At 38.0% G+C, this 24,507-nt stretch overlaps 2 protein-coding genes across 3 annotated transcripts; both read left to right on the forward strand.

Moving 5' to 3' along the window:
• The first annotated feature begins 1,431 nt into the window (after window positions 1–1,431).
• On the forward strand, window positions 1,432–11,787 carry sona (SON DNA and RNA binding protein a). The gene is made up of 8 exons (XM_007227885.4): window positions 1,432–1,711; window positions 4,313–4,431; window positions 5,949–6,141; window positions 6,235–6,308; window positions 6,418–8,940; window positions 9,031–9,467; window positions 9,817–9,900; window positions 10,107–11,787. Exons 2-8 carry the CDS (start codon window positions 4,404–4,406, stop codon window positions 10,107–10,109), a joined length of 3,342 nt encoding a protein of 1,113 aa, XP_007227947.3. The 5' UTR covers window positions 1,432–1,711; window positions 4,313–4,403; the 3' UTR covers window positions 10,110–11,787.
• Window positions 11,788–13,039: 1,252 nt separating this feature from the next.
• rcan1a (regulator of calcineurin 1a) lies at window positions 13,040–24,418 on the forward strand. 2 transcript variants are annotated; one of them, XM_007227887.4, is made up of 4 exons: window positions 13,040–13,491; window positions 22,180–22,353; window positions 22,446–22,605; window positions 23,071–24,418. In XM_007227887.4, exons 1-4 carry the CDS (start codon window positions 13,363–13,365, stop codon window positions 23,244–23,246), a joined length of 639 nt encoding a protein of 212 aa, XP_007227949.3. In that variant the 5' UTR covers window positions 13,040–13,362; the 3' UTR covers window positions 23,247–24,418. The 2 variants fall into 2 exon arrangements, with proteins under 2 accessions (XP_007227949.3, XP_022536280.1); XM_022680559.2 differs by lacking the exon at window positions 13,040–13,491 and adding an exon at window positions 19,344–19,984.
• Window positions 24,419–24,507: the final 89 nt, after the last annotated feature.

Here is a 24,507-nt window from a genome sequence, read left to right on the forward strand (position 1 = left end):
TTTCTCTGATGTCCATTTAGATGAACCTTTGGAAGCATTGGTTATTCAAAGCAGGTTTGAACAACTCTACAAAACTGGTTACTGTGAGTGTGCTCCCTGTAGAGGCTTTATTTGTACCAGTTGCACCGCTCATTCTCTCACAATGGTACAGGAAAGGAAATGGCTCACAGCCCCTTGCAGCTTGCTTACACCATTTATAGTAAGACATTACTTACTATATAGAGGTAATTCAGTATCCTATTCTGTCCAAAGTAGTAGTATACTATTTTCTCTTCAGTGTCTTTGTTATTGCTGTTCATGTGTTAACATGTTCATATGTTCAGATTGAGTTTACCTAATGTAGGCATATTAAACATCTTAGCAATTAAAATGAATAATTTAATTTGAGGCTTTTGTTAGCGTGATCTTATGATTTTTAAACCTATGTTTCTTCTTTCTGCCTCTCTTAACCTGTGCTTTATATATGGCGACCACTTCAGGTCTTATTTAGTATAGAGCTTTGCTAAGTCTCCATACCTCAGTCTGTTCCTGATCTTAGACTGACCCCTGCTGGATGTAGCTTTTGCCATTCACTTTAAAATGTTTACACATACTTAGGTCGTCCTAGCACATATAAATAAGTAGACAGAACAGTCATTCTTTTGAGTAACACATAAACAATAAAGTTTTTGTCCTCCACAATCCCCTGACCTAAACCTGATCAACTGAGATGGTGATTTGGGATGAGCTGGAGCTTCACATGGTGAAGGAAAAGCATCAACTATTGTTCAGCACCTCTAGAAACTCCTTCAAGACGCTGAGAAAAACTATTTCAGGTGACTCTCCAAGATAAATGTGCTACTTAGAAGAATTTAAACAATTAAATAAATTCTAGTCTGTTTAACACTTCCAATCAAATTTAAATTGTAAAAAAAAAATACATAAAAAGAAATCAATTGAATCAGAAAATGTGTGTCCAAACTTTTAAGTGGTACTGCATGTGGACGTAGTATGTCACATTTTCTGGATTATATATTTTTTCATAAACTAACATCGTCATATAGAGTCGTATATTTTGCAGGTGACCAGAATTGCAATATAATTATATATATATATATATATAATATTATGTTTATTGATATTACTTGTATTACTTTTTATTACAATGATTTATTAAATTGAGAACATTATATATTACATTTGTGGAATTTAATATTACATTAAGAAAAAGTTTAGTAAACTGAACAATAATTGATCAAAATCAGGGAATGTTTTTCTTAACTGAAGGAATTATTTATTACATTGAATGAACGAATAGTAAACTAATGCAAAGTTTACGTCTCCAGAGTCAATGTTGAGAGTCATTCTTGAGAATCAGTGCTGAGAGCCATTGTTTAGAGTCAGTGCAGAGAGTCATTGTTGAGAGTAAGCGCTGAGAGTCATTATTGAGAGTCAGTGTTGAAAGTAAGTGTTTAGGTTCAGTGCTGCTGAGAGCCAGTTTTGAGAGTCATTGTTGAGAGTCAGTGCTGTGAATCAGTGCTGACTGCGCTACAGCAGGGGGCAGTGCGGCTCTTTGGATCAGTGCGCGGGTCCGGCTTTGGCACTGCGGACTCTCCTCGTGCTTCTGGGATACTGGAGGATTTGCTGGCTCTACAATGTCATGGCGACCATCGTAGAGCGTGTTTTTTCGCGGTTTAGTAACAGCCGATCACTCTGGACCTCAGATATAGAGGTTAGTACTCTGTGATATATGTTTTATTCACTGTTTAACTGTACAGACAGCCCGCGAGCAGCGCCCAGCGTTAGCTGCTGTGAGGCGCTTGCGCGGTTAGCGGGGCGGCCGGTGGCGCCTTTGTTAACGCTAGCTTAGCTAAGCTAAACTGGTCTTAATCAGATCAGTTTTGGTGAATTCATGTTTCGTATAAAAACACTGCTGGTTTATATAATCTAACCAGTGAAAGCGCGCTTTATTTGTCTGTAGTTAGGGCTAAAGTTTGAGCTGAAACAGTTTTTGGGGATGTGAGCTCCTCCACGTTTGTTGTGCTGTGGTTAGCCTTAGCTGGACGTGGTCTCGGGCCTAGCTGCTGTTTATGTTTAATAACGGTGGTTACCAAGCGGAGGGTTGCCGTGTTGTGTGAACACTGGCGAAATAGCGTTAGCTTAGTCCCTAACAAGCTAACTTAAGCGTTAAGTTATCGTTAGTATCGGTATTTCTTATGCTATGTTCGCAAAATAACCTAGTTAATTAATTATTAGGTTTACGAACATGTAGTTATAGCTCCCGCTTGTTCTATTAGCTAACGCTAGTTAGCTTAGCTCGTGGGAACTGCCTGCTAGGTATCTAGGTTAGCTAGCGTTACCTAACAAGCGTATCTATTTAGCTAACAAGCTAACCTAAGCGTTTAGTTATCTTTAGTGTAGGTATTTCGTCAGATATTTTCGCAAATAAGCGAGTTAATTAATTATTAGGCTTACAAACGTAGTTACCGCTCTGCGTGTTTAGTAAGCTAGTTTGCTTAGCTCAGCTCGTGGGAACTGTCTGCTATTTAGGTTGTTTAGCTGGGTTAACAGCGTTACCTAACTAACTTAGCTTTCTAATTTACTAACAAGCTAACTAGTTTAACCGTTAAGTTATCTTTAGTGTCGTTATTTCGTAAAATACGTTTGCAAACTATTTTAATGTTAAGTAATTTAGTCAGTCAGATAGCTAGTTAATTTTTACGCTTACGAACATGTATTTATAGCTCCGCTTGTGTAAGTAAGTTAGCTAGCAAGCTAACTATCTAGCCATGCTAGCGGTAAATGCTAGCTAGCTAACCTAAGCTAACTAATCTACATTAACCCAGCTGTCTGACCTAACGCTACTGTAAAATTCCGTTTCTGTGGGTGTTTTAGCTATTAATTTCATACTGGTCCAGTTTGCTGAGAAGTTGCTTGTCAAAAAGTAACGTTATGTTAAGTGAAATCAATACCAGGCTGCTTAGACTGGCTGTGGCTTATAGTGAGTGTTTAACATTACTGTAGCTAACTGACCAGCTGTCAGTTACATAGGCTGTTCTAGCGTTAGCTTTGATGGTTTCTAGAAGAATCTGATGGTCCATGGTGGTGTAACCTGGGTATCTAGAGCAGTTTTTCTAGTTAAGTGCTTTTCCATCGTTTTTATCACACATTTACTTAATAGTTGTCAGGCATTAAGCTGATCAGCTCGTGTTGATTGTTTCAGGTGTGTTGTGAGCAGGGAACAATGTGTTGCAGCTAAAGTTCATTCATACTTTCCCCCACTAAACGACTTTGAAAAGGCTCTAAAAAGACTTAACAGACTAAAGTCTGACACCCTCACCTTCACATCTAAAGACAAGTCATAGATTTTTAGTCACAGACTAGTCACAGGATAAAATTTTGCAAAGACTAGGGGATCACTATTTGCAAGACTGCAACTAGATTCTTTCTGAGATTATTTTCCATCATGCTTCTGGTGAAGTTTATATACAATACGTATCCAGTTACAAATATGTATTACAATACTGTGATTAATCAGATTCTCAACTTTTTTTCCACATCAGCAATTTATTTTTCTGTCACACTGTTAGTTCTTGATATTTTTTAATAGAATACATTTTGAAAATATGGAAAAAACATTGAATAAAATAAAGCTACAAGAAAACAATACTGCAACAAATTGAATAAAAAATTTTATTTGGTGATGTTATGGCATATTATATGGCACATCACTAATTCAGATTTTCAACAGATTGTAACAGAAGTCAATGATCCAACATGCCATTATACTGATAATGCATTTTATATACCCTGGATTAAAGTATGATAAATTATACTGGACAAATGTAAGATATTTAATGGGAAGTAAGAACAGTGTGATTTTTTTTTTGTTTGTTCTTTTGCTACAAACAGCAATTTTATTTTTTATATATGGCCCTTAAAATAAATTATCACATTTCAGGGTATTTTTGCAATAACGGTAAATGTTGGCGATATCCTTGTGTACAATTTGATTTGGCACACCACTAGATGGGACCTGGGATGGGTTAAACATATGTCCCATCTGGATTGTACATATCTTAAGGTGGGCTGTAATGATGAGACCACATTTAGGAAGCCCAACTTGGCCCCAGTAACAACACACATATAAATTAGCTAGCTGGCTAGCTTATGTTCCATCCATTAGCTTGTTAATATGCAGCAGTTTCATAAGCTCAGTGCATAGATCTAATGTTATATTTGTGATGATGTAACTGCATGTACTAAAATGTTTGGGTTGTGCTTTTGTTATTCATAGTCATAACTATATTCTATATTTTTCTTTCCTATACAGTGTGAACAGTGAAAGTCACAACACCACCCCCCATTTCACATAGACTAAAGAGAAGCTTTCCTCCAGGGTCAAGAGGTCAGGAGCTGCAAGAATGGAATGTGCCACAAACGCTAATGTTGGTATGTGTTGTTTTATAAACATATGAAATGTCTAAAAAAAAACCTGCTGATACTACTAGTCTATTCTCCCTCTCATTGTGTCCATATGTGCCATTCATCTTGCATCTTGTTGGAAAAAATGCAGTTATAAAGCATATAAACATGTTTAATAAGAATTAGAGTCTGATCCTTTAACTATACACACGTGTAAGGTTTATAAAGCAGTGAATCTGAGATTTTTTTTTTCTGTTCAGCATTATGGCAGGCTAAAGAAATTGTAAACATTAGCAATATTTGCAAGCATCTTTAAAGGTCACCTTCCGCGAAAATCCGATTTTTCTTGTTTTTTGTGGAATACAGTAGGTGTCTCCGAGTTGAATGTGTACACCTGCACATTAAACTGTTTTGCAGCCCCCATTGTCTGCAGGAGCTAAGCAAAGAAATCCCCCCTCCCCCCCTCCGAAAAACGGGTGAATTTTGAATTATCTTTCTGCCTACGTAGGCAGAAACTCACAGACCAGCCCACCTTGGCTCGAGAAACTCCCAGAGGCGGAGCTGAAGCGACGCAACATCACCGCTCATCAGTTAGGAGGTGGGAGGCAGTGAGCGGCAGAGCGGTGGAGGGGCGTCGCAGTGCTCCTAGCCAATCAGAGGAGAGATATTTGCATGCTGTTTGCATGTATGAATATTCATGAGCAAAGCTGGAATCCGGTCATTTTGGACACACCCCTAAAACAGTCCATTAAAAAAGAGCTATACAGAGACACCTGAGCACTTTTTTTTTACAAAAACGGCTCACATGTCATTCATTCATACTAGAGACCACAACTAGACATTTTAAAATGAAAGAAAAAACGACGGAAGGTGAGCTTTAAACACCATAACTATCAGAGACACACAGCATCATATTTTTCTACATGAAACCACTCACCATTCTATGGTGCTGAGTGGTTTGTTTCTCAAAGTTTAAAACCAACCTTGCTACTGATAATTTCTACCGTGGTGCCAGTGAATTATTGCTGATAGGTGAATTTAGCGTTTCTCATCACAAATCTGTGTAAATCTGAACTGTTGTTTATCCCTGCATTCATTCCAGTTTAGGTCAACTAATTTATTGGTTGTCTCATTACAAATGATACCTGATGAGCAGAGCTTTTCAGCTAATGTGTAACATTTTTAAGCTTGATGGAGTGGAAACTCAAATGTGTTTGCTTGAATTTTGAACTGACAGTAGCCTCAGTTGTTGTTTACAATGCAACTGGAAGCCATTAAATATTATTTACATTTCTACTTTAATGATTGCAGAGGTGTGGGAATCTATAGGGCAGATTTGTGTGCATTCCAGTGTCTAGTAAATAACCAAGTTAATGTACATTTTGTTTATTGAAAGCAGCGTTTGGTTTAAGAAAGGGTTTATTTAAATATTATTCTCACTGAATTTATTGACTAGACTTAAAAAGCAGCTTTTGTTTTACTGTGCCAAAAAATTCAATGTCCTGACAGAATTTTACAAATGCCTGTAATGGTTTCCTTCACAGAGGGAAGTGATCCATCTGAAGCGACTTTGTGTGAAGATATTACTATCAGAGATGGTAGTGAGACGCCAAGGAAGAAAACGAAGAAGCATAAAAAACACAAAAGTAAGAAGAAGCGCAAGAAGAGAAAGGGTGAAAAAGACAGCAGCTCTGAATCTGGAGCAGAGTCAGATGGAGATTCTCAAACAAAATTAAGGTATGGCACATGCCAAATGTAATTTTTTTTTTCATACGACAAATCATTTAAAAAAGCAATCTGAAAGTGTTTCATCTTTTTGTTTATACTCAGTATAAAAAAGGAAGGCCCATCCAATGTTGAGGGTCGCGATGAAGATAAGGAGTCCACAAAAAATTCTGTTGCAGGTAATTTATTGATTTCTATTTATATTTTATATGTATCATATTTCCCTGTAAACCTACATGTTTTTGCTGTAAAAGTAATGCCTTTAAACTTGAACTGTCTTTCTTACAGAACATCATGGTGATGAAGATGCCAAAGTAAAAAAAGCGAAGCGTCATTCGGGGAAGAAGAAGAAGAAAAAGAAACGGAAAGAAGAAAAGCAGGAGAAAAACTCTCCTTCTCGTTCACGATCAGCCAGTACATCAGAGTCAGGGTCAGAGTCAGAGTCTGAATCAAAATTGGCGCAAGCATTGAAAATGGACTCGCCTAGCTTGGGCAGGAAGTCTCCTGTCGCTGCAGCAAAGCTCCAAAATGACAGGTATAAAGAAAAAATATCACAGGCAGATGAAATAAAAGGAGACGTGACTAGCAAAGCTGAATATTGTGAAGAAAAATTAGAACAACCTGCATGGAGGGAGGAGGATGAGTCTTTTGAGGATGCACATGGCCAGGCTGCAAATAGAGAAAAGTACAGCGAAAAGGACACAAAACCTGAGAAAAATGGAGGTTTTAGCAAGGCTCACGAACTCCCTGATATTATACCTAAACAGGAGAATGTGCATAAGGAGCAAGTAGGTCAAAAGGAATCTAATGGCAATCAGAGAGGGAAGATTGATGCAGACAAGTCACCTTCTAGGTCAAGGTCTCGGTCACGTTCAGACAATAAAGGGGCTAAATTGAGCCACAGTCGATCCAAAACGCCGAAGCGATCATCCGGTTTAATGGCACGGCGAAAAGATCGATCATTGTCGAGAGAAAGGTCTGTTTCCAGCTCAAGAAAGAAGCGAGGTTTGCAAAATAGGCGCTCAAGGTCTCCATCACAAAAAAGGTCTCGGTCAAGATCAGTTAAGGGAACAAGACGCAAATCAAGGTCCATCTCTGTAAAGAGAAAGCGTCGCTCAGAGTCAAGATCCCGTACAAGAACTAAAAGATCCAGGACCAAGTCCCCGCGACGCAACCGGCGAACAAGATCTAGATCTGTTGGAAAGCCACGTCGGTCAAGGTCGAAAAGATCAGTTTCTCGTCGAAAGGCCCGAGCCTCCAAATCACGTTCTAGATCTGTTCGGAGAGGGAGGCGCTCAAGGTCACGCTCCCGCAAAAGGACACCGGTATCCCGGACGAGAAGATCTCGTTCCAGGTCTGCAAGGAAAATGAGGCGAACACGTTCACGGTCTCCTGTGGTTTCAAGGAGATCGAGATCAAGAAGAAGAAACAGGCGTTCTAGATCAAGGTCCATTCGTAAAAACAGATCAAGGTCTAGAACCCCTAGACGACGAAGTAGATCTCACTCTCCCTTGCGCTCGCGACACTCTAAATCACCTGCTGTTCGACAAAGGAGGTCAAAATCTCCACGTAGGACAAGGTCAAAGTCTCCAAAGCGCAGTAAGCATTCAAAATCACGATCCATCTCCCGGCATTCAAAGACTAGCTCACCTAGGTTTAGAAAAGGAGCAAAGAAAACAAAAAATAAACGGTCAAGATCTGTTTCTCAGAGAGACACATCTAGATCTAGGTCTAATTCAAGAGGAAGACTTTCTGCAGATAGGAGTCAGTCACCAGCTAAGAGCAGGTCTAAATCTCCTGCAGAAGAGAGAGAATCTTCAGTGGAGCACCATAACAATTCTGATGGTAATAAAGGAATATCAGTACCCAAAATACATAAAGCTGACTGTGAGGAAGATCAGTCAACGTCCAAAAAAGGATGGAAACCACTGTTGCCTGAATGTCCATCTCCACAAAAAATATCAAGTGAGGATTCAGCTCAGTCAGAACAGAATATAAACACAGAGGAAGTGTCCAAAACCACTTTGGAATCCAGGGAGAGGCAAAACACCTCTAGATCAAGGTCCACTTCGTCAGAACCATTACCTCAACGTGAAAGTTCTGTCTCAGATGATAATGAGCAGTCTGATCATTCAAGATCCCCATCTCCAAGTCCAGCCAAAAAAGAGTTAAAACCCACCAAAAAATCCAAGTCACCTGTCCATAGGAAGCGCTCTAGGTCCGTTTCATCCACCCATAAGACACGATCTAAATCAAAGTCTGTTAGTGGTAGAGAAAGGTCTAAATCTCCTGCAAGGAAACGAAAGTCTAGATCTCCCTCACACAGCCGAAGAAAGAGGTCAAAATCCAGATCGCCTGTTCGAAGAAGACGATCTCGCTCAAGATCTAACACTCGCAGGGGAAAGTCAAGGTCTAAATCTCGCACCAAGACCAAGCGCTCCAAGTCCAAATCTCCCAAACGGAAACGATCTAGATCACCAGTGCGAAAAAGGCGATCTAAATCACACACTCCTGCTCGCAGGAAAAGGTCCAAGACTCCGGAAAAAAGCAAGAGATCAAAATCCCGTTCCCCCACCAGGAAGAGGCGGTCACGTTCTCGATCAAAGTCACGGGCCAGACATTCACGATCCAAAAGATCTCGATCTGCCTCCCGACGAAGAAGGCCAGTGTTTCGAGGCCGTTCTTTCGACAGGAGAGATAGATGGAAACGAGAGCCAAGCCATTCTCCTGTTCTCATTCTCCGTAAAAGAAGGTCCACCTCGAGAACTCGTCGCAGCACTAGCAAGACACCACCACGCCTTACTGAACTAGGTAAGTGCATACTTTTTTCGGAGCACGTATAATAAATCTGAATTATTATGAATTTGATGCTAATGTTGATTTTTACCCGTCTTCTTACAGACAAAGATCAGCTGTTGGAGATTGCCAAGGCTAATGCTGCAGCAATGTGCGCTAAAGCAGGGATGCCCATCCCAGAGAGCCTTAGGCCTAAGGCTATCCTCCAATTGCCTTTGCCAACTCCTACTCCAACCCCTCTGTCTTTGCCTCTGCCCCTGCCAGTTCCCAACTTGCCCATGAACCTGCCGATGGGCATACCTGGTATGCCTGCAATGCCAAATATGCCTATGAATGCTGCAATGGCAAGCATGACAGCAGCAACCATGACTGCAGCCCTGTCAAATATGGGAGCATTGGCAGCCATGCCCCCCATGCCTCCACTGCCCACCATTACCAACAAACCTCCTCCGGCACCCACACCTAATCTGGCCAACATCGAAGAAGTGAAGAGAAAAGTGGCGCAGCAGGCGAACAGCATCAGTATTAAAGAGTTTACAGAGGTGAGATGAATTGACATTGACATGCTGTACTGGGTGTATGCATTGTATGCTTATGTTTGTGGCCATGTCACCCAGCCTTAATTAATTGCATCTGATATTTGTATTCTAAGCTATTATGAACTATTGGAATTTTGTCAGTGTTTGAGCTAATAGTATGTCAGTGTGTGTTCACTCCAGTGCACCGTTTTTTTTTTGTGTTCCTGTTCCTGTTAAAGCAATGTTTCTTTGGGCCTTTTTAGTAACCAAAGCTTTTATACAGGATGCGCCCTGTACATAGCAAATCATTACACTTTGTGAAATTGTGTGGTTCGTTATCAGTCACTTACTTTTATTCTGGATTTGATTGTAGAAATGTAAGCAAATCGCTGAAAGTAAGGAGGAGATGAGCATTGCAAGGCCACACATTTCTGATGATGAAGACGATGGAAACCGGGTAAGAACACTTATCCATATATGACTACCATTGATGACAATGATAACAAAAAAACAGATTTTAATAAGCATGGATTTTAGATGGAAAGAAACAGTCATAAGGTGCATTTATTTAACCAAATTGATTGAAAATAATTAATTAAACTTTGTAAACAATTACATGCACAGGCCTACATTAATATACTTCTTTTTCCTTCTTTCTCTTAGTAACCAACTATGCTGCTTCATTACTGTATTCCTGTCCAAGGCTAACAGCTGAATGAGAAGTTTGGACGTCACTGGATGGTAATGGTCAGTAAATCGCACAGACTAGACCAGTTCCAGTGTTTGGTGTTTTTCCTCAGCAGATGTCATCTCATAGGCAGAAGATTTGTTCTTCTCTCAGGATAGATCTACTAGACCAGATCATGGTGTCGTCTACAGGAGGATTTTTTTTTCTTTATATATATAGGAAACATTGACTGCTGTACTTCATGAACAGTATTTTCCTTACTGTGCAGTTATGTGATCTGGCTAACAGTTGATGTGAAAACATGATTTTTTTTTTTTTTTGCCTGATGTCTGCTGGAGGTTAAAAGTTGTAACCTGGTTTAAAAAAAAAAAAAAAAAAAACATCCGTTTAAGTGGACCTACATTTGTCAAACCCATTTAGACTCCTTGTTTCCAGTGCTGATTGGAGGATCTCAGAAAGAATTCAGAAGGGGCACACTATTGATTTTAGCAGATTAGGAAATGTACAGTACGGTTTTATCTTGTAATTTGAATTAATTGTGCTTTTGCCCAGTAGAAGCTTGTGTTGGGGTGCTTTGTTTATGATATATGTGGAATTTTTAATCAAATTCAAGGCAGAGATTGATTTAAAAGACAAGAATTGCATAATATTAGTATTGAAAACTAAAGCTGTTTATTGTTGAGACACGTGTACTTTTTATGCTATACGGTTCAACGTGTAGCCTAGGTGTTCATTTTCTTTATTGTTATGTTTTATTCTCCTTATTTTGTGGTTTTCTGCTTTTTTGTTTTGGTACTGCTTCAGTAGTGTTTGTAGAGATGCTTGTGTCCAGTCAATTTAAGGCTGATAACTACAAGTTAGACACACTTATTATTTTCACTTTGGCCTCAGGCAAAATTTTAACTGTTAATTTAAATTGCACATGCTGTCTCGTCAAGCATCAGATTGATCCTAGTGACTACAGTCTTGTAGACAAGTGTTACGCACACAAAACTAATACACACCCATATGTGCTATTTTCACTTGTCTGCCAACCCTAGGTGGGCAATGGCAATGAAAGTGTATCTACCTTCAAACACTGGTGGTGTGTGCTCTTTGTGACTGTTGACACTCCCTCTCCCTGCAATGGTTTAATGCTATACTTTTTGGACACACTGGATTGTCTACAGATGCTAAACTTGTTAAAATGGAGTAAATCATATTTCATAAATACCTGTACAAAATGTACCTTTATATGATTGGACACAACATAAAATGTTTAAGGTTTTGCTTAGAGAAAAGTGTACACAGAGGTTTATGATGCGAGTTAAAGAGTAATTGTCTGCCATTTACAGTCTACCCAAAGTTGTGACCAAAATATTTTAATTTTTGGAATTGATTTCCATTGTTATACTTTACTACTGTATGAATATGGGAAAAACATCACTATAACTGTGGAAACAGTGAGTATTTACAACACTGGTCAAAATGAGTGCTGATAACAAGGCAGTGTGCTTTTGTATCCTTTGTATAGGCCCTAAAGTACCATAACATGTTGCTGAACAAGTGTAATACCCACAATTTTGATTAAACATTGCAGTTTGTCCTCCACCTTAAATAAAGTTGCTTGCTTTGTACATAATGCAACCTTGATTATTAAAATAATTGACAATGAAATCTTGGATGTTTGTTTGTTTGTTTTTGCTGACTGTTTGAACATTTAAGTTCAGAAATAGTTTTAAATATTTTACATAAAAACCCGATGATTACTTTGGCTGACCATAGACAAATATCAAATGGTTAGAATGATTTAATTATAAAACACTACCTTCACTAGCTTGGACTGCTGACAAAAGATAAGTTTAATTCATGAATAGATTTCTGATGCCTCTTCTATCTGTTTTTTGACTGACTGAAGTGGATCTTAAAGGTGTGTTCTTCTATTGTAGCACATTTGCCTCACTAATAGTGGAATTAGTATTTGTATTAGAGAAAACTCTCACACCACAGTAGCTGATTGTGATGAAATATTATTTGTAGGTATATTATGTATTTACACAATTTCTAAATAATCAGTACTGAGCTACCCTGTCCCTCGACCTTTTTAATATTTTGTTATATAGTTGCATACATACACTAGGGCTGCAACGATTAGTCACTATAATCAACAATGTTGATTATTTAAATTTATGGACTAAAAATGTCATTGTCGAATAATCGTTAATTTGTAACAGTACCACATTACACAAAGTGCTGGTGACAGAGGCGCAATGGAAGATGGGAAAACAGCTCTTGCACACTTTACGCTCAACTTGGTTTGAGTTTCCAATAGTGCCCAAACAGATTACATTTTAAATCACTAAATATCAGTACTTTCCATGTTTAAACAACATTCAGATATTCAAATGCCATTTAATTCTCATACTGTTGTTTCTATCGTTTTTAGAGATGGCAAAAATAATCGTCAGAGTATTCCACTACCAAAATAATCATTAGTTGCAGCCATAATACACAAATTGCTTTAATTAGGTTTGTGTGGTTGAAAAAAATAATTTTAAAACATTTCGTTTGTACCACTAAATATTCATTGGTTAAATGTCAAAAAATGTATGTGGCCATATAAAAAAAGTTTTTATTTATATATTTATAGTTCGTGAGGACATAATTAATATTTTATATATAATAAACATATAATGGTTAAATATACAATAAAACAAAATAAAAGCCATACATGTACAGCAATAATATTATATCTAGTTTTGTATTTACATACCTCTAAACATTGTTTAAAAAGAAATATAACCCCAATCTAGCAAGTGGAGTGAAGCCTGAAGAGGTTGTGTTAAGTTGAGATCAGTCCCTTAGCATGCCTGTGAGACTTTTATTTTGAAAGGTTGTTTCCTGTAACACTCGACAGCTGCACGGGGTCGCTGTTTTCATACTACTAACATTAGCTATTACATATGATTTTTTAAAATGGTAGTTCTTTATTGATTTATATGCTCTTTTACCGCTTTTGGGTTATCCGGAGACCAGTTTTACATTAATGACTGATCAGGGGGTGATTATGAGGGGCGGTGCGGTTTTAACTGGATGGTTTTCAGAGTTTCCACAAGTGTGCGGTGAAACTTAGCGTTACCCGCTGACTGAGCTGAGCTGAGCAGGGCTGGGTTCAGCTGGGGTTCTGTGTACACATAACTGGTATATAAAACTTCTCCAAGACAACGTGGTGCTCATTATTATCCCAGTATTATGTCCGGCATGCAGCGAGTAGAGGCTGTAGAAGAGGAGGACACTGTGGAGGTTCAGTTCACAGACCGGCCTGACTCTCTGGTGGTGTGTAAAGTAGCTGAAGACCTGTTCAGAGACCATCTACTGAGAGTGAGTACTAGTTCTGCACCCTGTCACAGTTTTAACAGTTTTAACTTTACGTATTTACTACATTAATAAAGAAAACGAAATTGTTTATAAAAACAACTCCCTGTGATGTAATTGGGTTATTTATTAAACGTGAATAAATGTGATTTAGCCAGACACAGATACACTCCACAAAGTATATATATTATTTGTATATAAATTATTATTTTTTAATTTTATTTTATTTATTTTTATTGCTGTTTGTCGTAAAAGTGAAATTCACACTAGAGACTAGAGACTTTATTTTACTTAAGTCCCGGATGTACAGCATGGAGGGCATTATCAGTATCATGGCATGTTAGATCATTGACTTTTGTTACGTTCTGTTTAAAAATTCAATTAGGGGTGTGCTGTATTATATTGTATGCATATATAATATCACCAAATATACTTTAATATGTATTTTGTTGCAGTAGTGTATTATTGGCGCACAAATACCCTAAAATAGTGTGATGTTATTTTAGTGGGGCCATTTCCCCCTCCCTTAGTGTTTACATTGAATTTGTAAATCCATCCATCTGTTTAGCCCCACCCACTCGTGTCCTAGATATAATGGTAATAATAATACTGCCAGATTGTGTGGTATCCCCTCAAATTGGGTGTATTGTGTTTTAAAACAAACTTTGGTGGAGGAACACCAAATATATTTCTCTTTTTCTGTAAAATTGTATTTTGTTTATAATGAAATGAATAAATCTTCTAAACTAAACTAAACTAAAAACTTTTCTAGTTAAACGTTTTTAATGTAGGTACATGTAAATAAATTGTTTTGATCACTTGATTCATTTATGAAATATTGTCAAAATGTAGAGAGTAATTACATTCAACAAATCTACCAGACCACTCTGTTTTTAGAATTAATATATGTTGCAAGACTGGTCATGCCAGGACATGGATAGGATTATTTACACACTTTGGTTCCCTCCCAGATCAGGAATACTACTTAAAGGAAAAAAATATTAGACAATCTTATGAGACTAGCTTTTTCCATTACGCAATTATTTGCCAAAGGTTGGATTGACAGGTTGTTAACTCCTGTCAAGAACCAATTGCCATGCACATCTATACAGTAATTCATTAGCTAGACACAACAGTTACCCACCAGGTGAGCTAAAGACCTTGGCTTTCATTTGGCTCCTGAAATGCCAAAGTGGAACAGAAGTCTCACTGTTTGCCAGGTGCCAACACTTGTGTCCAAAGTCATTGGGGAAATTTAATTCATCCATGTATAGAAAGCTAAAAAACTGAAAAAAAAAACAGTGATGCTGTTATTATGTATTTTAGTTACTTTTTTCATTGCACGCGCATGTATTTATTTACTTTATTTTTTAAATGATTGTTTAGGGTCATGTGTTTAATCACACATCCAGAAATAGTTTTCTTTAATTACTGATCTGTAAATTGGCAGTTTACTTTTTAGAATATGTTGGTTTAAATTCTGTAATAATGTCTATAAGCTTAACATAAGATATTTTGTTTTTGGTCAGTTTGCTTTTATGTTCACTTATGCCAACCAGAAGACTTTGCTCATGTACGACTGACTTAAAGAATGTAATAGTAATTTCATTGTCATTTGACAGTGATGCACAATTATATCGGGTCATAGCTCTTTCATTCTTGAACTGGGCTCATGTATGATAAATGTGACACAGTCTAAGTGATCTGACTGCATTTAATGCTTATTACAACTAGTCAAAATCACATTAGAGATATCTTGGAAGAATTTACACTAATCTGAATTCATTTACAAATATGTAGGCCAATCTAACCAATCTACTATTATTGTTTCAGTTGTATTTATACTGTTTAATAGTAGATAGATATGTCAAATTACATTGCTTTAAAATTGAGATATCTGCCGTTTTAATAGTAAATTATTGTACTACTAAAAATATAATTACAGATATATTATAGATAGAAGTTAGGTTTTCCATTTGACTCAATGGAAACATGCTTTATGATTAGTCAAAATTGCAAAGATAAGTTGTGATGAAAATATGGCTAGCCACAGATTAGCTTTACAGTTTTATGATCATAGTCAGAGTAACAGCTGTTATCACTGGCTGATTTTTTTTTTGTTGTTTTGTTTTTGTTCTGTAGTAGTTGACCTTAGGCAGCTGTGTGACGAAATTGGTGAATGTTTGTCAGGTAAAATATAGATGACTTCAAGGGCAGGAGTCCTGTGCCCAGTTAATGTAGCTCATTCCTGACCATAACCAAGCCTGCTGTGGTACATTCGGGTGGAGCAGTCGTGTGTGCATTTTCCAAATGGGACAGAAAATCTAGCTGGGTGGAAACTGTGTTTATGAGGAACAGGAAAATCATCTACTGGCAAAGTGAGATATTTACATCTGAATGGAGAATCAGGCAAATGTTTTCCATTGTGTTTTCTACTGTGAAAACAGAATGTCTGTGCTCTATGAGCTGTGAAGGTGTTTGTGTTTTCTCTTTTTCTTTAGCACACTAGGTATTTTTGTTTTCTTTGACAATCCAGTGGAAAAACACTGGATTAGGCCTTTAAAGAAAAACAATTGTACAATATTTAAGTTATTTTTACAGCATCTTACCAAATGTGCGCATAAGATGGATGGGATCTGTTAAAGAAATCCCTCCATCTTCATAACCCTTTTAGGATTTCATAAAATATTCAAACATTATAGTGGCTGTAACTGTAAACACTTTATGAGAAAATTTAATAAATCTAATATTAGTCAGTTACTATTTGTTATGAACTCACTTTTATATTACATATTCAGTGGGTGTGAAATGTGTCCCTGTATTGTTGTAAAGTTTGGTTCTTAGGCTGGATTTAGTCAGCTGCTAGTCTTGTGATGAAAGGTTCCACTTGTGTCTTTCTTGGAAAGTCTGGAATGTATGAATGGAAATCTTTAGCTCATGTATTTTATAATTGAGGAAAGTACTGTGTGAAACAGTAAGGACATGATAAGAGAGAGCCATTTAAGCTAAAGACAATGACTCATAGAGGAACTTGACTTTAGCGTGACCAACTTTCCTGTATGAGCTGAGCATTTGTGCATTGACCTATTGTAAGCCACGCTCTGTGGTTTAGATGCTGACTGGTGATCTTCATGTGAGCTGGTTTACTTACACACTGAGCAAGTCATGCTTAAACCCTGTGTTATGCACAATCACACTCTATAATTACTGAAGTTGTGGCTGGGTCATGTTTTTCCGTATCATTTGGAAACTGTCATATTTGTCTTAAACTGGAAAATTGCAGAATGGAACAAAAACTAGTTGTAAATAAATGACTGACCTGTATTTGGTTAAAAAACGAATGTCCACTGGAAAAATCTTTTTAATATAATGGAGCTTATGATAAAACAGCTGAACAGCAGCACCTCTACAATTAAATGTTCTACTTCTCTGTAATTCTGTACATTTTGATTTTACTTTAGTTTGGATCCCACAAAAACAAACATTTACCAGATTATCCAAGTGATCTGAATTGTGATTATCCAAGTGATCTGAAAGTTATCTGAATGATTTCTAGGGGTGGGCAGATCACTATTAACATTTTTCAGATTATTTAACTCCATACCAAAAAATAAAATTCAAGCAAATGTCTTGACAGTCTATAATGACATATCAATTAAAGTTAAACTGAACCTTCATTTAATTTGTCAGTATATTAAACATTTAAATAATTAATTAACATTAGTCCACATTTTTAATTGTGTGGATTGTGGAATAATTTAAAAAGTAACCTAAATATTACTTGCTTTGAAAGAGCATCTTACAGAATATATATAATATATATTACAATATAAGAATGCATCAGTTTAGTATTTTAAGGTATTTTAATGTATACATTTTAAGTATGCAATCTTGTTGGATACTTGGTTATGGTGGGTTTGTGTGAGAGACTTATATATATAAGTATATAAAAATAGTATATAAAATACTGGTTTATAACACTGAAACTTCTCACAGGTGCCACTTACAAGGACATGCCAAAAGTAATGAGATAGCAGTATCTAAATGGATCGATATTTTATCTACTATACATGATTGTCTTGATTTAAGATTAAAAGAATGTTTTCTCACCTTGTCATTATGGTGTAAAATATAATATAGCATTATAAATTAAAATTGCATTATTGTATTTTTGGACTATTTCAGTCCACTCATATAATGATAATATAATATAATATAATATAATAGCCTAATGATGCAATTACAATCTTTTAAAAAACATTTTTTTTTTACTTTTTAGATATTGGAATTTGAATAAAAGAAAAATAAATCAATAAAACAATAAAGATAATAAAATATTGTTTTTAAACAAAGTCAGCATACCGACCCATTGACATTAATGGGACCTGCTTGCTATGTAAATACATAATGGGCAATATCGAAGTCAATAAAATTATTGAGGTCATGTCCATATATTGTTGGATATACTAATTGCATTATTGTTGTGGCAGACTACTTCTACTACTTACAACTATTCATTATATTATAATACTAATGGTCTGTTATGCTATAGATTGTAGTTCATAGGCATCAGCTCTCCATGCTGTGGTTAAGCTAATTGAGTGTTCTGGTGGCGTGCACTACCCCTTTGGTCAGTGTGGTGTGCTAAAATGTGCCACCAGCTGCTGCAAAGCAATGAACAGAGCTGACTGGAGAGCCTGAGGTTATATGTAAAACGCCACCTGTCCGAGAAGCTTCCCAATCCTCCTCTGCACTGTTGCAGCTTCGCACTACACACTTCTGCTGTGCATTTTCCATTCTGCATACTTTCCTTTTGTTTTATTTTGGTTTCGTGTTTCTGCTTTTCCACTGCCTCATGAGAGGCCTAGCTTCTCTGTAACAATGGTCATCTTCAGCAAACACACACACAATTACGTACACAAATACACACACACACACACACACACACAACAGATGATGTCTACCGTGAATCATGCGCTAATGAGCATTTAGAAATAGCTGTCATCCGTGTGTGGCTATGACATAATGCTTTGGGTGTTTGACCTGATGATAATAATAAGGGTTGATCAAGGAGAGAGAGAGAGAGAGAGAGAGAGAGAGAGAGGAGAGCTGAGCACAGGAGAAAAGTTGTGTTGTGTTTTTTAGACCTGCCAGACGTGGAGAGAAAGACGTCATGCAGTGTAAAAATAAGTCTGACGTCTTGGAGCTGAACCCCACTTAAAATGATGGAATGGCTGCTCTGCAATAAAGGGACGGATCCACCGGCTCTGCAGTCTGAGGGAGAGAGAGGAGAGGAGTGAAGAGGAGATAGAGAGGGGGGGGGGGGGGAGCAAAAGAGAGAGAGAGACAGACATGAAGGGAATTAACACCCATGGAAAGTATGCTGCAGGGAGCTCTTGATAACACAGCTGCCTCTTTGCACAGCTCAGCTGATTTAGATTTTCCATCCAGCTCCACACATGCAGGGTAGCAGGGGAGGGGTGTAGTGGAGTTGGACAGAGAGAGAGAGAGTAAGAGAATGAATGTGTGAGTGAAAGAAGACTGCAGAAGTGTGTGACAGATCACGGTTTTCCACGTCCCTGGCCTTACACGTCCAATAGGAATGTGTGAGAACATCACGGAGATTGGAAGAATTGGGTTTAAAGTTCTATGGAAGGCTGTGGCACATATTTTCCATTGCCAGGCCTCATACTTACTCTTGGACTGATTACAGATTAGTCAGCACAGACAACAGCGAGCAGTCTGAGTGCAGAGCAGAGCTGTTTGGGTGGGCGGAGCCTGCCGCCTCAGTCTCTTCTTTATTGGGCGGGTCCTGCTGTTGTAACACTAGGGGGCGGGGAGTTGGGCTCGTATATAAAAGGCAGGAGCGAGGTGGCAGGCTAGTCTGCATTGACAGAGAGTCGAGTGCGGTTAGCTGATAGCTAAGTGTGTCGTTTACTAAGTAACTAGCTAGGAACCTTCTAGAAGGCTCTTTACCGACATTAACTGTGCTTTTATAGATTTTTACTTATTTTTTATTCTATTTTCGTGCTCACACTTTTTAAGTGAGCTGTTTTAGAGGCATTTGTCGTTTTGGCTGTCACCGTTTTCCAAGTTAGCCAATCGCGCTAACTAGCTTAGCTAAATTAACTAACAAGGTAGCTAACCTAGTTAGCATTACCCGGCTGCAGCGTTAACTTGGCATAACAGAGGCGGCGTTAAACAAATAAAGGAGAGGGAAAAAATAATTAAAGAGGAAGAAGGAAGAACAAATCTAACGCTATAGTAAGGCAAGTAGCCTATTTCTGACCCACATTTCATTTCTATTGCCCTCACGCTGGGGAAGGCAAAACGGACCCCTCTCCTCCGCCCCTCCTGCCCTCTTCGGTCTCTCACACCTCAGGTCCTCCGGAGGATCCAGCGAGCATCCGTCATGCATCTTAAAACCATGAAGTGCAACCGTTTTTGCCTCATCGCCTCCCTGGAAGACCAGGATATGTTCAACAGACATGAGGCCAGGGTATGCTCTTCCTTCTACTTTAGTTTAATAGTGTGACTGACAGTATGATGAGCTGCTGTAGGGTTAGCTAATGTGTGCAGGTACATGATGTGGTGATGATTATTATGAATGACTGGTGCAGTTATGATTCAAGCACAGCTGCAGAATGATGCATTCATTATTTAGTTATTATTGCCATTTATATACAGAAAAAGGCATATGCTGGTAGGCTAGCTTTATATCTAACATAGGCCAGCATAGGCATTGCCTTTTTTTTCCTGGATGATTTGTTTTTATCAGGGTTGATGCATCGCTAGTTAGCTTGCTTACTACTAAAAATGTGGACTGCATAATATCACAGTATTCAAGGTATTTTTGTTATGACTATATCCTTGATCTGACATGAGACATTGAATGTAAATGTGTATATATAATTCTTAAGATTACACTACTGCAACAAAATGAATATTACTTATTTGGTGATATTATGTATGCATACTATGTGATGTGGCACATCCCTAATTGAGATTTTCACCAGTTTGTAACAGAAGTCAATTATCCAGCATGTCATGATACTGGTATTTTTTGGTAAAATGAAACTGGACCAAAATATCTGTCTCTAGTAAATATGTAATGGAAGATGAGAATAGTGTGAATTTTACTTTTGCATCAAATTGCAAAACAGTTGTACTCTGATGGATCATATGTCTAAAAAAAAAGGGAGATTTCAAATATTTTGACAATATAATTGTGTACAATATGATTTGGCACACTTGTACTGCATGATAATAGCCTTATGTCTATTAATTCCTGTGTTGCATAGGTGCATGGGACATACATGTTTGGAAGACAGTAAATTGATTTAGTCTGACCAGCAAACGTTGATTGATTTAAGAGATGTTGGTTCTGAATGGTAACGCTGAATTTTAGAATGCTGTATGCTGTTTAGTCCAGGACTAGGCTTCATATAATAATATAATTATTATATAATATTATATTAATATGTAGTAATATGTATATAAATTCTATCCACCAGGACTTTGCTTCTTTGTGTGTATGTGTACATAGATAAAAGGCTATGTAGCTTAAAAATGTTTTTCTGTCAGACCGCATCTGTTTAAATGACATACATTAGCTCCCCAGCAAAGCTACAGCTATTTATTCTTGGTTGGCCTACTTTGTGCTGAACCCATGGGCTTTCTTTCCATTAATCATCATGTTATCAGCAGGCCACAATAAACCATCATGTTGGAGGTCATAGTTAATGTTCCAGCTTGTAATTTATAACTTTGCTTTAGGCTCACTAAGGGGTTATTAAAAACACCTGTACATCACTCCCTCATGCAGTTTTCTAACCAGCCAATCATGTGGCTGGAGTGCAATGTGGGAGGGGAAGAGAACATGTACATGAATCAGCAGCTTCAGGTAATGTTCACGTCAGCCATCAGAATTGAGAAAAAAGTAAGCATGGCATGATTTGTTGGTGCCGGATAAGTTGGTTTGAGTATTTCTAGAACTGCTGATCTGTGATTTTCTCTATAGTTCAATAAAAAAATATCCAGAATTTGGCACCAACAGCATAAATCCATTGATAAAACCTGTCTAGTGTCAACTGTACAGGCTAGTGGGGTTAATGGTTTATTTGCCCACCTAACCATTGGGTTGATTGATCGATCAATTGATTGATTTGTAAAATCTTCATACAATGTTTGATGCATAAAAGTACAAAAATTGTCACTATTATCAATAGTAATAGATGGGGAGAGAATGACGAATAGATACAGGTCAAAGACTGATTGAGCAGTCGGGGGATGACAGAGTTGTGATTTGTGGAGCGTCCGTTTTTAGATGTAATGAAAGCATTCACAGAGTGCTAGAACACAAATGCACAGCAGTGAATAGACTGGGATTCAGAGACTTGGCTCATATCCATCGTTCATGCTGTTCTGTAGCCTGATCCAGTACACTTTCTCTTCTGTGTTCCCACACCCTGCAATGATTCTCTCTGGTTACCATGGTAACCTCTATCTTGTGGAGCGCTCTTAGACACAGTCATTTGTAGGTCTTGTATTGCATTAGCATTTTGTGCGTCACTGGGGATTAATATAGTAACACTCGTACAATGTCAATCTGTCATAGCCACTGAAAGCAAGAATAATATTTTTGTACCTGCTGTACCAATTCTCTTTTTCCTCCCCCTTCTGTTCCTCCCTCAGGCTCGGTTTGAGGAGCTGTTCCGTGCCTTTGACAGTGAGGTTACCTTCCAGTTCTTCAAGAGCTTCAGGCGGGTCCGAATTAACTTCAGCAATGCCCTCGCTGCAGCAGAGGCCAGAGCAAAACTTCACAAGAGTGACTTCAACGGCAGAGAAGTGCGACTTTACTTTGCCCAGGTATGTCATTGTTATTTTATGAAAAGAGAATTCATGGTGAGCTTCATAGTGTGTTTTAATCCCTCCTTCCATGTTTTTCTGTTCATCTTTAGTCTGTACATATAGGAAGTCCACGTCTGGAGCCTCCCAAACCGGATAAGCAGTTCCTTCTCTCTCCACCTCCTTCCCCTCCTGTTGGCTGGGAACAGGCTCAAGATGCCACACCAGTCATCAACTATGATCTCCTGTGTGCCATCGCAAGACTTGGTCCAGGTGCCTGATGCATACTTGAATCACATTGTTGAACTTGATTGTTGAACATTTTTATTATGTCTAGCCAAGCACCTTCTACTCTAACACAGGTCAGAAAGTGGATGCAACGCAATCACTGTAACAGGTTCAAATGGTATTTTGAAAGATGAAAAACAGTTCATTTAATTCCAGCAGTCAGGTTTTCACTTTGATGTCTGTTTGGCACCTAAATACTTTTTTTCTGGCTGAGAGATCCTCATTTTTAAAGTAGAAATGCTTCTTACACAAATCACCCCTATCTTTCAGTCATCAAGGGAGGGACCAGAAAACATCTGCTCTGCCATTCCTCTGCCACTCAAATCAAATCATTCTCACTTACAAACATGTATCAGATAGAAAAACTATTTGCTTTATATTAAACATTCACAATAAAGAGATTAAGGAACACTGATGTGAATTTCTCACTTATACATTTTCTCTTTGTAGGTGAGAAATACGAGCTCCACTCTGGAACTCCCACTACCCCCAGTGTGGTGGTGCACGTGTGTGAAAGCGACCAGGACAGCTCTGGTGGCGAGGACGACGTGGACGGATTTAGACGCCCTCGCCCCAAAATTATCCAGACCCGGCGCCCCGACTACATCCCTGCCATCACACAGTGAGCCCGAGGAGCGTCTTCCTTGTGCTGTTGTCTTCGCTTTACCATCTCAGGGGCTGATGGGCGGCCAGCTGTGGCATGCGGTCAGTCTTCCCCTTTAGAGGAGGCCTTGAATCCGAGCCGAGTCCTGTGGAGAAAGAAATAATGTACATGTCCACTATCTTGCAGGGGAAGGGGGGTTCATTGCATGCATTTGTTTTCTCCACAATTAAAATTCAAGGGATTTTCAGGATTGTAAATTCCATTGGTGTCTATGGCTACAGAGTACAAAAGTCTCCAGTTGTGAGTTTATTTATTTCCTTTATCTCGAGAAGCATGCTTTGTCCCTTTGAGAAGGTGTGACGTATTTGTATAATGAAATCTGTAATGGAGTTTTTTTTTTTTTTTTCCTCTCCTCCCTGTCAGCAGTCTCAGTTTTACATGTTTTTATTTTATTTTATTTTTTTTATTTATGTTTTCATCTTCCGATTGTAGGAGGCAATAGAATTCCTATGCCTGTGTAGGAATATTGATTAATCTTAGGCTTGGAAAGTTTGCGGTTATGGGCAATATATTTTTATGTTAATTTGTAAGGATTGCTTACTTTCTAAACTATTAATCTGTGTGTGACTGAGGATCTAAAGATGGAGATCCTTATTAGTAATCTTACTTAATTAAAAACAATGCAGTTTGTTGAATAAACTGGTTTTGTTTGCCATGCCTTGTTAAATCTGGTTTACTAATGTAAGTATTTTGGTCAGCTAAAAAGAAACCCCTATTGGACATCTTGGCCCAATGTTATCCTGATTGTAATTTTGTACAGACAGTCTTTCTCATGTCTACACAAATTGTGATTTACATTTAGTTACTTCAGGACCATAACACTGTAAAAGCAATCTGCTTTGATGATGAGGGAGGACTGTTATACTGTTATGCTCTTTTACCAGAATTTGCACAAGTTAAAAATGGTAAAAATGAGCTTAGCAATGTCAGTCCAATGCCTTTTTGTGTTTCTTGTTTGTCTGTATATGTACAGTTACCTCATTGTAATGTCTTAATTGTCTGATCACTCCCAACTTTGTAACAACTTCCTTGGTTTCAACAATGATGTTGACTTACTAATGGCTTGGATGTATGTGTTCAAACTTGTACATGAACAGCCACAACCAAAATAATAAAACAGGAACTTACACAGTTGTTGACACTTGTTCTGTTGTTCTTACAGTTGTGCATTTGTTCATCTGGTACCCATCATACAAAATGGTGAGAATCGTGATTTGGAGCCT

This window comes from Astyanax mexicanus, chromosome 11, assembly GCF_023375975.1.
Source record: "Astyanax mexicanus isolate ESR-SI-001 chromosome 11, AstMex3_surface, whole genome shotgun sequence".
Classification (NCBI taxonomy): domain Eukaryota; kingdom Metazoa; phylum Chordata; class Actinopteri; order Characiformes; family Acestrorhamphidae; genus Astyanax; species Astyanax mexicanus.